The sequence below is a fragment of the Panthera pardus genome, unplaced genomic scaffold, assembly GCF_024362965.1.
Source record: "Panthera pardus isolate Hobbes unplaced genomic scaffold, ASM2436296v1 HiC_scaffold_25, whole genome shotgun sequence".
In the NCBI taxonomy this organism is placed as follows: domain Eukaryota; kingdom Metazoa; phylum Chordata; class Mammalia; order Carnivora; family Felidae; genus Panthera; species Panthera pardus.
In genome coordinates, this window is record NW_026526821.1 from 25,255,835 (window position 1) to 25,271,634 (window position 15,800).

Below are 15,800 nucleotides of genomic sequence, written 5' to 3' on the forward strand. Positions count from 1 at the left end.
CTCTGCTGAGGGTACCAAGGAGCCTTCCTGGCCGTGTCTTGGAGCCAGCTGGAACCCGATCTTCCTCCACACCTGATCCACACCTCTATCACACCAGGCACCTCTCTGATTTATGAGCTATCTACTCTTAGGTCAGCTTCCCCTCAGCCCAGGGGAGTGTATCTGACTCGCCTCTGTAGGACCCTGAGGTCCCTAATGCAGGCCTGGTTCATGGCTCACGCGAGCAAAAGTCTGTTGGCTGGAATATACCAGGCAGTGATTAAAAGCCACATGGGAGGGGCGCCTGGGTGGCTCAGTCGGTTAAGCAGCCGACTTCGGCTCAGGTCATGATCTCACGGTCTGTGAGTTCGAGCCCCGTGTCAGGCTCTGTGCTGACAGCTCGGAGCCTGGAGCCTGTTTCAGATTCTGTGTCTCCCTCTCTCTGACCCTCCCCTGTTCATGCTCTGTCTCTCCCTGTCTCAAAAATAAATAAAACGTTAAAAAGAAAAAAAAAAAAGCCACATGGGCTGTGCCTGCTGTTTCCAGAGGGCCTGTCCCAGGGACTTTGAGCTGAACCAGACCCTGTTGATATGTCCAGGAGTCACTTACCAGAGTGGGAGAGGATATGAGCCTTCAGTTTGTCCGGCCGATTGAACTCTTTACTGCAGCCCGTGTGTGTCCTAGAACCCAAAACCACTGGTCAGAAGGATCTCACCAAACTCAGGACTCTCTTGCTGGCCTCTGTGCTAGTGCAGGGCATGAGGGACTTCCTGTTTACCCAAAGGGCCAGGCTGGGAAGCAGAGTGGGGAGTAGGTAGGCAGCCAGGCCCACAGCAGGAAAAAGGAGAGAGGGCCTTCAGAAACTCAGCCCTGACGTTTTTGTGTCCCACTGCTGGGTAAAGCTGCCCCTCCCACTCATGCCAGTTTCTACTCACGAGAAGGGGCATTTATATTTCTTGAATGGCTCATGGATCAACATGTGTCTCTTCAGTTTGTCCTTACGGTTGAACGCAGACTCGCACACTGAGCATTTGTAGGGCTTCTCACCTGTAGAAGACACAGATGGAGGCGGGGGAGGGAGTCCCATGAGATGGAGTCCGAATATGGGGCACACTAGAGGGTAGCAGCTCCTCTAAAGAAGTGGCCTGGGAGAAAACAGCCTTTCCCATTCCTCATGACTTTGTTTTTCCAAGGAGAAGAAGGGAGCTATTTCAGAGAGGGCGGTCAGAAAAGGCTTGGGGCGCCTGGGTGGCTCAGTAAGTTAAATGTCTGATTTTGGCTCAAGTCATGATCTCATGGTTTGTGGGTTTGAGCCCCACGTTGGGCTCTGTGCTGACAGCTCAGAGCCTGGAGCCTGCTTTAGATTTTGTGTCTTCCTCTCTGTCTGCCCCTCCCCTGCTCATGCTCTATCTCTGTCTCTCAAAAATAAATAAACAAACATTGAAGTTTAAAAAAGAAAAAGAAAAAGAAAAGAAAAGGCCTTTCTGATGAGACAAGAAGGGAGATGTGAGGTAGGAGGGGAGCAAGCCATGATGGAAACCAGAGTCAGGGTCCCAGGCTGAAGGAAAGATGGGAGTGTGTGGTATGTCTGAAGACAGGGGAGGCCAGTATGGCTGGAACAGAGTAGGGGAGAGAGAATGAGGCAGAAGGGGAGGTTAGGGAGACAGCCTGGCCCAACAGGGAGGGCCTGGAAGGCCTGGGTTTTTACTCTGAGCAAGAGGAGAAGCCACCAGAATGGCTGAGCAGAGGGAGGACCGATCTGACTTAAGAGTTTCACAGTCTCCTTCTAGCTGCATGCAGAAAATACAGTGAAGGGGTGGGGGTGGAGGCATGGGAAGCAGCCAGTACAGGCAACGTCAGGAAAGCAGAATCGGCAGCCTTTGCCAATGGACTGACTGTGGGGTGTGAGGGGAAGGGTGTCAAGGACGAGTCTAAGGTGGGCCTGAGTGACAGGTGAATGGTTGTGGCATTTACTGAAAGGGGCCCACTGAGGCAGAGAGGGGAATTATACCTTATCTACTGGAATCGTTGTAATGAACTATGAGGTAAGTACTGGATGAGAAAACTGAAGGTCACGGTCTGCACCTAGTGTTTGGGGGAACTAAGACGCCGGCCCAGCAGTGTGATGCAGAGTCCACCCGAGTGGCTCCTCGTCGGCTGCAAAAGAATCTGGTGGGGGGGTGGGGGCAGGAGGGGAGGAAAGCAGCTCTCACCTGACAGCTCTCATCAGGGCTTACAACCTGTCCTGTGGAAAAGGACTGTTACTGGGCTGTCTGGATTACCTGCCATTATTTCCTCTCTGTTCTCCCTCTGGAATGAATAAAGTACTTTTGAAAAATGCCAACCCGGTGATTAAGGAAATTCTGGTCCTTATAATGGAATGCTCTGCAGTCATTAAAAAGATTAGTGTCCATCTGTGTTTTCTGATCTGGAAAGATCTCCTGGCCATACTGCTAAGTAAGGAAAGAAATTTGTAGAACAGCTTAAGACAAAAAATGAAAAGAAATGTAATCCTCATACTCCCAAATGGCCCTCGCCATAGGTGTTTGTATACACACAGAATATGAAGGGAGAAAGTTGAGGGAGGGTACACACCAAACTACCGGTAACAATTACGATTTGAAGGGAGAACTTAACATTTTACTTTATGTACTTCTATACTGCTTCATTTATTTTATTTTGTTTTGTTTGAGAGAGAGAGACCAAGAGACACACAGAGAGAGAGAGCGTGTGCACGCAAGTAGTGGAAGGGCAGGGAGAAAGGGGGATGAAGGATCTGAAGCAGGCTGTGCGCTGACAGCAGAGAGCCCGATTCGGGGCTTGAACTCACGAACTGTAAAATCATGACATGAGCTGATGTCAGATGCTTAACCGATCAAGCCACCCAGGTGCTCTTAATACTGCTTCATTTTTAAAATAAGCATATACTTTTGAACAAAAATTTTTTAATGTTTATCAATTCTGAGAGAGAGAGAGAGAGAGAGAGAGAGAACACACAGTGGGGAGGGGCAGAGAGAGATGCAGAGAGAATCCCAAGCCGGCTCTACCCCAGCAGGGTAGAGCCCAATATGGGGCTCGATCTCATGAACCTCGAGATCATGACCCAACCCTAAATCAAGAGTCAGATGCTTAACCCAATGAGCCACCCAGGTGCCCCTTGCATAATACTTTTTAAAACTATAAACAGAGTAATTTGGTAATATCTACCAAAATTACCAATGCATACACTTTTTAAGATTTATTATTTAAAAAAAAAGTTTTTATTTATTTATTTACTTACTTATTTTAAATGTTTATTTTTGAGAGAGAGAGGAAGAGAGCACAAGTTGGGGAGGGACAGAGAGATGGGGGAGACACTGAATCTGAAGCTCTGAGCTTCAGCAACTAGCCTGAATCTGAAGCTGACAGGCTCCGAGCTGTCAGCAACCAGCCTGATGCGGGGCTCGAACTCACGAACCATGAGATCATGATGTGAGCTGAAGTCGGACACTTAGCTGACTGAGCCACTGCACTGACAGCCATGAGTCCTGCTTGGGATTCTCTCTCTTTACCTCTCTCTCTGTCTCTCCCTTGTGCTCTCTCTCAAAAATAATAAATATATAAACTTAATAAAAAAACTTAAAAGAAAAGAAAAGAAAATGTCAATGTGTCTCAACTGGGGAGCCAAGGAGAGGGGGTTGGGTGGGAATTCTGTAGTGAGAACAGGACCCCCACCCCTAGGGGCTCAGAATGGTCTGAGTGAGCTGTTGGGGGCAGAGCCAAGAGTCCTCCCCACCAGCCTACAGGGATTCATCTCTACCTTAGTGTTGGTGGGAACCCTTTGTTCACTTGCGAGGGCAGGTGGGTAGGGGGCCAGAAAGGAGATGGGGAGGGGGATGAAGAGAGAGTGGGGGACGGACAAGACGGGGAGGGAGAAGAAGGCTGGAGAAAGACAGGAGCAAAGGCTAGAGGGGGGTGGGAAAGGGAAGAGAGAGGGAGGGGGACTGGGCAGGAGTTGATGGGGGGCAGGGCACTCACCTGAGTGGATGTGAGCATGCAGTTTGAGGTAGTGCTCTCGCCGGAAGAACTTCTTGCACACCTGGCACTTGAACCTGCCCCCACTGCCGTGGGTGGGCAGATGACGCCGTAGGTAGCGCTCACAAGGAAACACCTGGCAGAAGAGACGAGTTGGCATTAGGTCTGACTCACTAACCCTCACCACCTCCTGAGCTCAAGGGGCCCCTCATTCCCAGCAGTTGTGGAAACCATTCTCCCCAACCAGGATCAGGGCCCAGTGTCAGGCTTAGAACCTCATGACTCCCACTACTCACCCACAATGCATGTTCTGAGCTTCTGCCAGGCTATTTTTTCTACCCAGAGGGCCTTTCTCTCTTAGCCTGACAAATTTTTATTTATCCTTCAAGACCCAACTCAGGTGTCACTGCTTCTGTGAAGCCCTCTTGACTTTTCAATGCCGTGCCAGGCAAAACAAATCCTGCCCTTGAATGTTCATTTATATTTATTTGTTTACCATCTGTTTATCTGTTTATTTGTCTTTAAAAAAAATTTTTTTTAACATTTATTCATTTTTGAGAGTGAGAGAGACAGAGCATGAGCGGGAGAGGGGCAGAGAGAGACGGAGACACAGAATCCAAAGCAGGCTCCAGCCTCAGAGCTGTCAACACAGGGCCTGACATGGGGCTTGAACTCACGGACTGTGAGATCATGACCTGAGCTGAAGTCGGATGCTTAACCGACTGAGCCACCCAGGCGCCCCTGTTTATTTATTGTTTTTTAGGAAAACTCTATCCCCAATGTGGGGCTCAAACTCATGACCCCCAGATCAAGAGCTGCATGCTCTACTGCCTGAGCCAGCCAAGCATCCCTGTTCATCTACATTTTTTAAAATGCTTCTTTATTTTGAGTGAGAGAGAGAGACAGAGCATATGCACGCACACATGGGTGCATGAGTGGGGGAGGGGCAGGGGGAGAGGGAGAAAGAGAGAATCCCGAGTAGGCTCTGCACTCAGCACAGAGCCTGACATGGGGCTTGAATCCACTAACTGTGAGATCATGACCTGAGCCAAAATCAAGAGCCGGATGCTTAACTGACTGAACCACCCAGGCGCCTCCATCTACAATTTTAAAGTCACCATCTAACCCATCTAACCCTGAATTATAACCCTTGGCTTTTATGAGATCTCTAAGAGGGCAGAGGAACTTTCATTTCCCAGCACAGGGCCTGTATGAAATGACTTACATGCAAAAGAAAAAATGAAAAGATGAGTAAATAACTGAAGAAATGAATGAAAAGGTAAGGAAGAGCCAGAAACCATGGAAGCCAAAATCTCCTTCCTCTCCAGCCATAGGAAGGATATTCATTCATTTTTTTCATTCGTTACAGAGAAGTAGTCAAGGTTACGGACTCAAGTACTTAGTAGCCCCACCATTTCCTAGCTAGGTGATCTTTCTGTAACTTGGTTTCCCCATCTGTAAAATGGGAATAGTAATAGTATGCCTCCTAGAGTTAAATGACTCAATTCAGATAAGATGCTCAGGACAGCATGTGGCACATGGTTCTTTTTCAATTCATGATACTTTTATTTGGAACACAAATTCCAAAGCCCCGAATTAGGCTATATACATAATCAGAAACATCTACAATGAGGCTGAAGTGAAACGAGGGCTGTCCTGGGAAATCTGCTGTGTAAGGCTGTAAGAAAATGAGTAGAATAAAGAAACCAGTTAAAATTTTATTTATTTATTTATTTATTTATTTATTTTGAGAGAGAGAGAAAGTGCAGAGAGAGAGAGAGGGAGAGAGAGAATCCCAAGCAAGCTCCCCACCATCAGCGCAGAGCCCAATGTGGGGCTCGAAGCCACGAACTGTGAGATTATGACCTGAGCCAAAGTCAACAGTTGGATGCTCAACTGACTGAGCCACCCAGGCACCCCAACAGAAACCAGTTAAACACACTAGGGGGATGCAATCAGCAAAATCCAGACTTTGGGAAACTCCACAAGACCAATGGCCCAGTTTCTTCAACAAATAAATTAAAAGGGGGGAAAAAAAAGGAGCACTTGTGGGAGAAACTGTTAATAGAAATTTTGGTTGTATCAACCAATTGGAGTATGTGAGTCTGATTCAAACAAATAAACCTTATAAAAATTATGATGCTTCGGGGTGCCTAGGTGGCTCAGTCAGTTAAGTGTCTGACTCTTGATTTTGGCTCAGGTCATGATCTCATGATTTCATGAGTTTGAGCCCCACATCGGGCTCTGCACTGACAGTTCGGAGCCTGCTTGAGATTCTCTCTGTCTCCGCCCCTCCCCCACTAGGACCCTATCTCTCTCAAAATAAATACATAAACTTAAAAAAAAAAAAGATTCTCTCTCTCCCTCTCTCTCTCTCTGCCCCTCCCCAACCCTGCGCACAGGCAGGTGCGTGCACTCTCTCAAAAATAAATAAATAAACATTTTCTAAAAATTACGATGTTTCTGAGACCCTCAGAAATCGGAACACTGCCTGGCTAGCTGATGACACTAAAGGACAGGCTTCAGTGATGGCTTTCACATTCACCGAAAAGAAGAACCAATGGTAACAAGCATAATACATCAGGAAGCTGGAGGCCGCTGTCCTGATGCTGGGCCTGGGCCCAGAAGAGGCCTCACCCCACATTAGCGCAGCCTGGCCCGGCCTGGCCCAGCAGCAGCTCCAGGATGGCCATGTGTGCCGTCTAATGGCTAAGATGGGCCAGGCAGGGCCCCTACTCTTCAAAGGTGAAGCGCCTATGGAGACAAGTCCATGGAGACAAGTCTGCGGAGACAAGCCTAGGCTTTGCTGCATGTACTGAGGCGGGAGGGGAGAAGGAGACAGTGAGGTGTTTGCTCTACCACCTCTCAGCCCCAACTGCTGTCCCAGCTGGGGAAGGGCAGTGGTACCCACCTTTTGGCAGTGCGGGCAGGGGAAGTTGTGAGTGGCGGTCTGCAGATGGTGCTCCAGGGCCTCGGGAGTAGAGTATTTGTTGACACATTTGACACACCTACACGGAAAGGAGCATGAGAGGTGACAGAGCAGTGTGTGGAGGCTGGGCTGGCCCCACAGACACAGGAACCAGCTATTCTCCTCCTCCCAGGGCCAACACTAGGAGGCAAAATTCTACATTTAATTCATTCTTTTTTTTTTTTTTTTTTTTTCTTTTTTTTTTTTAAATAGGCTCCACACCCAACTCATGACCTTGAGATCAAGAGTTGCATGCTTGGGGCGCCTGGGTGGCTCAGTCGGTTAGGCGACTGACTTCGGCTCAGGTCATGATCTCACAGTTTGTGAGTCTGCGCCCCGTATCGGGCTCTGTGCTGACAGCTTGGAGCCTGGAGCCTGCTTCAGATTCTGTTCTCCCCCTCTCTCTACCCCTCCCCTGCTCACACTCTGTGTCTCTCTGTCTCTCAATAATAATAAATAAGCGTTAAAAAAAATTAAAGAAAAAAAAAAAGAAAGAGTTGCATGCTCTACTGACTGAGCCAGCCAGGCACCCTACAAGTCCTTAAAAATGAAAATCAACAATCAATCAATCAGTCAATCAATAAATAAGACCATGTCACATCCTTGCTTAGGGCCTACAAGGCTCTAGTGGCTTGACCACTCCTACCTGTCAGACTTCATCTTTCTCCACTGCCCACCTCACTCTGCCCCAGCCACCTTGGCCTCCTTAATATTTGTTGAACACACCAAACTCTTTCCTACCTCAGGGCCATTTCACCTGCTGTTCCTGACAGCTGGAACACTCTTCCCCAAGTATTCCCTTGGGCAGCACCTTCTTCTCCTTCAGGTCTCACCTCAAATGTCACCTCCTTAGAGATGCCTTCCTTGACCATCCTGTCTCAAGCTGTCCCCTATGGCCCACCCCTGGGCACCCCCCAACTACATCACCCAGTTTTGTTTTCTTCTTAGCACTTACTATTTATAATTATTACTTACTTGTTTGCTTACTTGATTAGTATCTGTCTCTTTCACCAGCAATTGGGCTCTACAGGCAGGGACCATATCTGTCCCGTTCATAACCTGCTTGAAGCACCAGTGACAATCTGTTATATATGAAAGAGTCAGACAGAAAAGGGTCCAGGCCTTGCACCTTCTTATTTCTGACCCTCAGTTTCCTCATCCATAAAATGGGGTAGGAATCCCAAATGGGCCTGCTTCTTGTTTATTCTTAAGATTGTCACAAGAATCAAAGGACACAACTGTGCCAAACAGCTCGTAAATCAAAACAGCATTGTAAGTGTGGTCTCTACTCTTTTTTTAACACACTTTATTTTTTAAAGGTTTATTTATTTTTGAGAGAGAGAGAGTGCAAGTGGGGGAGGGGCAGAGACAGGGATAGAGGATCTAAAGTTGGCTCCACACTGATAGCAGGAGCCTAATGTGGAGCCCAAACTCATGAACCGTGCGATCATGACCTGAGTCAAAGTTGGACGCTCCACCGACTAAGCCACCCAGGTCCCTCCGCAGTCTCTACTCTTAATATCACTGGTTAACAAGCCTTCAAAACAGCAGTTTAAGGTCATAAGCCACTCTGAAGAAAAGACCCCTCCAGTCTCCTGACTATAAAAACATTTGCCGGCAATGGGCCCATTTATGATGAGGTTCCAGTGAGGAATGCTCACAGGTAGGTGAGCAATTTGTGCCAAAAACAGAAACACGGGCCTGGACATCGGTACACCAGGGCCACCACGGAAAACCCACAGGCAGGCTGCACCTGTGGCAGGCCCAGGGGACCCCTTCAGACCACACTCTGAAAACCACAGGCTAAATGCCTCCAGATGGCAAGAAAGAAAGAGCAAGTCAGCTGGGAGCAGAGCTACTGGGGGGACAGAGACCTTGCAAACTGGTGAGGTGGGAGAGGAACTTCATGGGCTTTAGCAATGAGGAGACACAGGTTTGTGTGGGAGGTATTTTAGCAATAAGCTCAAAATGCAATAAGCAATAGTGCTTAGCAATAAGCATTAAAATAAAAACTCCCTGCCAGAAATGCCACCTTAAGTCATCCAAGGTAACATCCCCAGAGTGGGGGCAAACCAGCGTCATGTGCCTGCTGATACGATGCGCTGAGGACTGAGCAGCACTTTGTGTGATGCCACTCCTGCATCTAACCTGAGGTCAACCCGACAAACCCAAACCGAGGACATTCTACAAAATAACCAGCCTATACTCTTTAAAAATACCACAGTCATAAAAGACAAAGACAGAATGAGCAACTGTTCCAGCTTAAAGGAGGATAAAAAGGCACAATAATTGAATGCAACGTGTGATCCTAGATGGGATCCCAGGCCAGAAAAAACATATTTTTCTTTGTCTATAAGGGATGTTATTGAAATAATAGGAGATTTTTGAATAAGGTCTATAGATTGGGCAACAGAACTGTATTGATTTAACTTTCTGATTTTGAGAACTACACAGCGCTTATGTAACAGGGTGCCCTTATTTCTAGAAAATGTACACTAAAGACAAAGGGTAGAAGAGCATCATGCCAGCAAATAATCTCCAAATAGCTTAAAATATAATAAAGCAAATGTGGTAGAGTTAACAGTTGGGAAATCTGGGTGAAGGATATGTTTTTTCTGGAAGTCTGAAATTATGTCAAAGTAAGTTCCTGAAAATGACTGTCTGTGGTATGGGGAAGGGGATGAGGATAGATGGGGAATTCCTTTTCATCCTATGCCCATTTTTAGTTCATAAATATTGCACTGTATGCACATAATTATTTTTTGAAGTCGGTAATCAATCTTTTTTAAAGCAAGCCCTCATTGATCTTTTTTAAAAGAAATTTTACTATTAAATACTATTTTTTTAATTAAAAAATTTTTTTAATGTTTAGTTTTGAGAGAGAGAGAGAGAGACAGCACGTGAGTGGGGGAGGAGCAGAGAGAGAGAGGGAGACACAGAATCTGAGCTGTCAGCACAGAGCCTGATGCGGGACTCAAACCCACGAACCGCAAGGTGAAGTCAGATGCTTAACCAACTGAGCCACCCAGGCGCCCCTATTTTTTTTTTTTTTAAGTAATCTCTCCAGTCAACATGGGGCTCAAACTCACGACTCTGAGATCAAGAGTCAGGAGCTCTTCTGACTGAGCCAGCTAGGTGCCCCTCCTCCATTGATCTTTGACCTGCAAAAGCACTTTTAGAAACTTATTATTTTTTTTAATGTTTATTTATTTTGAGAGAGAGGGGTAGAGAGCCAGCAGGGGAGGGGCAGAGAGAGGAGGAGACAGAGAATCCCAAGCAGGCTCCACACTGTGTGTGCAGAGCCCAATGCAGGGTTCCAACTCATGAACTGGGAAATCATGACCTGAGCAGAAATCAAGAGTCATACACTTAACTGACTGAGCTACACTGGCGTCTGTAGGAACTTATTTACAAGTGACCAAACATGTATGTCCAAAGTTGTTCTCTGTAGTGTTGTTTGTAATAATGACAAACTGGAAAAAAACCCAACTATCCTGCAATAAAGGACCAGTTACATAAATTTGGCATGTACAACCGAATACCAAGGAGCCATTTAAAAGGATGAGGCAGGGGCACCTCAGTGGCTCAGTCGGTTAAGTGTCCACCTCTTTTATTTATTTATTAAAAAAAATTTTTTTTATGTTTTATTTTATTTTTGAGGGAGAGAGAGACAGAGACAGAGACAGAGTGCAAGCAGGGGAGGGGCAGAGAGAGAGGGAGACACAGAATCTGAAGCAGGCTCTGAGCTGTCAGCACAGAGGCTGATGTGGGGCTCGAACTCACCAACCGTGAGATCATGACCTGAGCCAAAGTAGTACGCTTAACTGACTAAGCCACCCAGGGGCCCAAGTGTCCAACTCTTAATCTTGGTTCAGACCTTGATCTCAGGGTCATGGGTTCAAGCCCTGCATTGGGCTTTGCGCTGAGCATGGAGCCTCTTAAAAATAAAAAATAAAAAAAAATAAAGAGATGAGGCAGGTCTGTTTGTGCCGAGAAGCAAAGATATCCATATTATGGTTGTGATAACACACACCATGCGTATGTACAGTGATCACATCACGTTTCAGTTTGTCAGAAGTTGTGGGACAGGAAGACGGCACAGTGAATTTTCACCGAAGTCAGTAACTGTGTTTGGGATGACCTGACTCACATACAGCCTGTGACAGTTCTACCTCTAAACGTGCTTAGTACTGGCACAGATCAAATAACATGTATCAAGAAGTTAAGAGGGATTATCTTTGCATGGCAGGGGGTTTTGTTTTTTTGAGTTTTTTTTGTGCAATTAAAAAAAATCTTTTTCTCTGCATTGAACGTGGATAACTTTTGTAAATAGAAAAAAAAATCAATAGGTGCACCAGGGTGGTTGGTTAAGCGTCCGACTTCGGCTCAGGTCACGATCTCATGGCTTGTGAGTTTGAGCCCCACTTCGGGCTCTGTGTTGACAGCCCAGAGTCTGCTTGGGATTCTCTCTCTCCTTCTCTCTCTGCCCCTCCCCTGCTCACACACACTCTCTCTCAAAAATAAATAAACTTTAAAAAACGCCCTCTTTGCTATAAAAAATAATAAAAAATTTTTAAAAATAAAAACAAACAATAAATCTTACTTTTAAAAGGGAAAAGCCAATATATAGCACATATATAGTGGCACACATAAAACTCACTTGAGGGGCTTGGGGTTTGGGAAGGCACCATAGGCAGGCCAAGGCAATGTGGTCCAAAGGGAGCAGAGCAGAGAGACCAATGTGGCCTGGGACCCTGAAAATAGTATGAAGCCACTCTACTTGCCCAAACATTACTGTGAAACAGAAATAAATTCTCACTTCACTTATGCCAGTTATTTGGAGTCTCTATTGCATGCAACCAAACCTATATCTAAATTGTACAAATAATGATAATTGCAGCAATGACATTTATTGAGCACCTACTCTGTTCCAGGTATCATGTCTAAGAGCCTCATAGTCGTCTTAACTAATCCTCATAAATAATCCCACACAGTAGGCACTATAGTTATCCCCATCTCACAGATGAGGACACAGAGGGTCAGAGTGGCCAAATACCTTGCCAAGGTCATCTACTGGGCATGTAGTCAAGCTGGGATTTGAGCACAGACAGGTGTCTCCGGAGCCCTTATCATTATTACTCAAGACACCACACCATTCTCGGGCCATCCAGATGGTGGCCTGCCATGGCAGGCCTTAACTTTTGGGCCAAGAGTTTCAATGGCTACAAAGGGTTAGTGGCACTGTAACCCTTGTAAGAGAACCTAGGAGAAGAAATTGACTGTAGACACAGAGCCATTAGTACTGGGCTCAACCCTTAGCCTACAGATCCCAAGACCAGAGCTGTGAGGCTTCCAAGGTTCCAGACAAGAGTTTGAATCTCAGCTCTGTGCTGACATTGTTACTCTGGTGGGCAAGTCATTTCTCCCTGAGACTCTGTGTCCTCATCTTCAAAATGGGGAGAACACCACTGCTATGAACTGAACTGTGACCATCCAAAAATTGTATGTTGAAGCCCTGACCCTCAATGTGATGGTATTTACAGACAGGACCTTTGGGGGTGATTATGTTTAGATGAGATCATGAGGGTGGGGTCCTCGTCATTGACAGAGTGCCCTTATAAGAAGACCATGTGTCTGTGGTATCGTGTTATGGCAGCTGGAGCTGACTAATATGACCACTTACCTCCCAGGATTGCAGGGATCAATGTCCCTAAGACAGAGCCTGGCCCCTAGTAGATGTTCCCTTCCTTTTATTTGGCTTCTCACTCCAGAGAGCCACACCGCCACAGGAACTCACAGATAATCAACAAACTGATAGGGCAAAAGCAAAATAAAATGCCCCTTGAGTACAAAAGGGAATTACCCATCACTAACTAGAAATCTCTACCCCTTAACTGGCCAAAGCTTTGTCTGGTTTCCTGCCTCTCTGGCTCCACTTCCCAATCGCCCCCGGGCAAGCTGCCCTACACCCATTTCAGTCCCAGTGCTCCCGCTAATTTCTCAAAGCTTTTGTGATTTCTGCAAGGCCCTTCATATCCTGGCCCTAATTTCTAAACATCCCCTAGGCTACATCTAAACATCCTCTCTCACTTTAACTCTACACAACAATCATTCTAAACTTCCACACTTGCTGTTCCTCCTGCTAGGAATGCACTCTACCCTACTGTCTACTTGGCAAACTCCTATTCGTCCTTCAAAACTCGGTTCAGATATCACCGCTTCAGGGATACCTTCCCTGCCCTACATCCCACTGTGGTACTTCTCTATCTCATATCTACATGTATGTTAGCATTTTATCAAAGTATATGGTAAGCACATTTACACACTCATCCCCCTAAGAAGCCTGTGCATTCTAAACTCAAGGGCTGTATTTACTTATCTCTGAACCCGAGAAGTATCTCCCAGGAGTTATGCCTCACTAACAGAGGTTATCAGCCAAATCCCTATAGGTACAAGTTTGTACAGAGAAGCAAAACCATTCCAACATGAAAATATTCACTGAGAACTGGGAGAAGTCCCCAGACAAATACCCCTCTTTGCTTATCACTAACATCTATTCCCATGTACTACATGCCAGGTTTTATGAGGCAGCTGCTACCAGAAGTCACAGGGCTTCTACCAGAAGTCACAGCAAAATGACTGCAGGGCAAAATTGTGGGATTTCCCAAAGTCATGAAAGTGATGTTGGGTGTATGCAGATAACTAAAGAGAGTCTGAAAAAGGGACCAGAAAACCACCAAGAGAAACTCAGTGAGGATGGTCACAGGACTGCTAGCTCCATTGAGAATGATCTGAAGATCCAAGGACGAAACGCACGTGGCCAGACCCCTATGACTGCAACAGAAGACTAAAATGCTGTAAAGGATTGTCAGAAAGAATTACCCCAAACGAGATCTACACTTGGTTCATTCCCTTTCCGCCCTAAGAATCAGCATAGAGCTGCAACTTTAACCTGCATTTTATAGATTATAAAAACAAATGCATCTTGTTTTTATGATTTTGGCTTTCCAACATGTGCGTGCTCATTCCGTTGCATTCGATGAATCTGGGTACCATTCTGACTGTAACCTAAATTTTGTAGATTATTAGACAAACTAATACTTCCATGATATTTTTAGTTTAGAGGGGAAAAAAATCCACACTTTACCCCCCATGAAGGAAAAAATATTGGTTTCTCCTTTTTAAGATTATTTTTTAGGATAAACATCTGCCAAGTTGAAGAATGACAGGAGGGCCAGCATCTGTTCCCACGGGTCCTTAGCAGTCAGAACCACCGAGGCCACTGGCCCTCAGGGTCCCCGCAGGGAGAGGGGGTACGGGCAGTGGGAGGGCACGTACTTGTAGATGGCGCTGTCCTTCTTGGGGCTGTGCTGTGGCAGGAGGCTGTGGGAGTACTGGTGCACGCCCAGGTCGTACAGCGAGGGGAAGTCCTTGCCACAGAGGTGGCAGCGGTAGCTCAGCTCCTCCTGGTGGCTCTTGATGTGCTCCAGAAATGTGTCGAGCTTCGGGAAGGTCTGCGCACAGCTTTTGACCACACACTTGTACACCTTGGGGGAAGATACAGGGCAGGGGAGGCAGGCTGTTCCCCTGCTCTCCTGCTGCCGGAGCCCTGTTTTATTTTGATTATAGAGTCCTCTCTCTGTAGCCAGTCATAAGGGCCCCATTACCCTTCCCTCAGGCTCTGTGTGACCTTGCTAGATTTAGAAAAATTACCCCAAACCTGGAAATACAGTAAAAGGACGACATCGTGTCCTTCCATTGTTGTACTAGAGTGGTGGCTCTCCGACTTGAGTCCATCACAGTGACAGACTGCTGGGTGCCACCCCCAGAGCATCTGATTCAGCAGGTCTGGGTGGCCTGAATATGTGGCATTCCTAACATGTGCCCAGGAAACGCTGAAGCTGCTGCTCTGGCCCTCTCGCTCTCCGGGGGATGGGTCTTGTTTTGACTATTTACTACTGATTAGGATCCAGACTCTAGAGTTAAATTTTTACTTGTAGAAAACAGATTTGATGTAAATGATTTTTGTCAAGCAGAAAGGGTAACCCCAAAAGTCATGGGTTTTATTGCCGTCTAGGACATTAACCAGATTTGCATCTACCTTAGCAATCTTTTCTGAATATTCCCTTTTTTCACTGACATAATTATACACAGGTATAAATACCAAAGTCTCATATCCTCTTTTGAACTGGCTTTGTCATCCTTCCAGTTTCCTTATTAACGAGTTCTGTAAAATTCTGGCTTATATTCACTATGTCATTCACATGAAAATTATGTTTTTAAATTTTGAAAAGTATACCTTTTTTTAACATTTATTTATTTATTTTTGAGGGAGGGAGAGAGAGAGAGAGAGAGAGAGAGCGAGCGACCGAGCACACAAGCGTGAGCTGGGGAGGGGCAGAGAGGGAGAGAAAGAATCTCAAGCAGGTTCCTTGTTGCCAGCGCAGAGCTTGATGTGGGGCTCGAACCCATGAACCGTGAGCTCATGGCCTGAGCCAAAATCAAGAGTTGGACTGACTGAGCCACCCAGGTGCCCCCAAAATTATACTTTGACAAATATATTCCTGATTGCCTACACAATCCCACATGTTCCTTCTTCCTAGCAAAGTGAATCCTGATTTGTTCAGGGTGGCAACATGCCCAGTTAAAACACTTGATCTCCCTGGCTCCCTTTCATCTAGTGTCAGCCATCTGCATCCTTTCTTGCTAGTGATATTCAGGCAGTGGTCTTTAGAGAAGGGATTACTCCCAGAACAAAAAAGGCAAAGGCTTCCTAGGAGAAATCCCCTCTGCTTTTCTCAATTGTCCTGACTGGAATACAGATGTGATGACTGGAGAT

At 46.2% G+C, this 15,800-nt stretch overlaps 1 protein-coding gene across 3 annotated transcripts in view; it reads right to left on the bottom strand.

Moving 5' to 3' along the window:
- Positions 1 to 15,800, bottom strand: part of ZNF341 (zinc finger protein 341) — a 51,924-nt gene that overhangs the window by 9,889 nt on the left and 26,235 nt on the right. For all 3 annotated transcript variants that reach the window (XM_053890339.1, XM_019458758.2, XM_053890338.1), the window contains 5 exons: positions 14,300 to 14,508; positions 6,905 to 7,001; positions 3,997 to 4,129; positions 915 to 1,026; positions 589 to 659 (listed from right to left, as the gene is read on the bottom strand). In XM_053890339.1, coding sequence (XP_053746314.1) covers positions 589 to 659; positions 915 to 1,026; positions 3,997 to 4,129; positions 6,905 to 7,001; positions 14,300 to 14,508 — 622 coding nt within the window. The remainder of the gene's footprint in view (positions 1 to 588; positions 660 to 914; positions 1,027 to 3,996; positions 4,130 to 6,904; positions 7,002 to 14,299; positions 14,509 to 15,800) is intronic.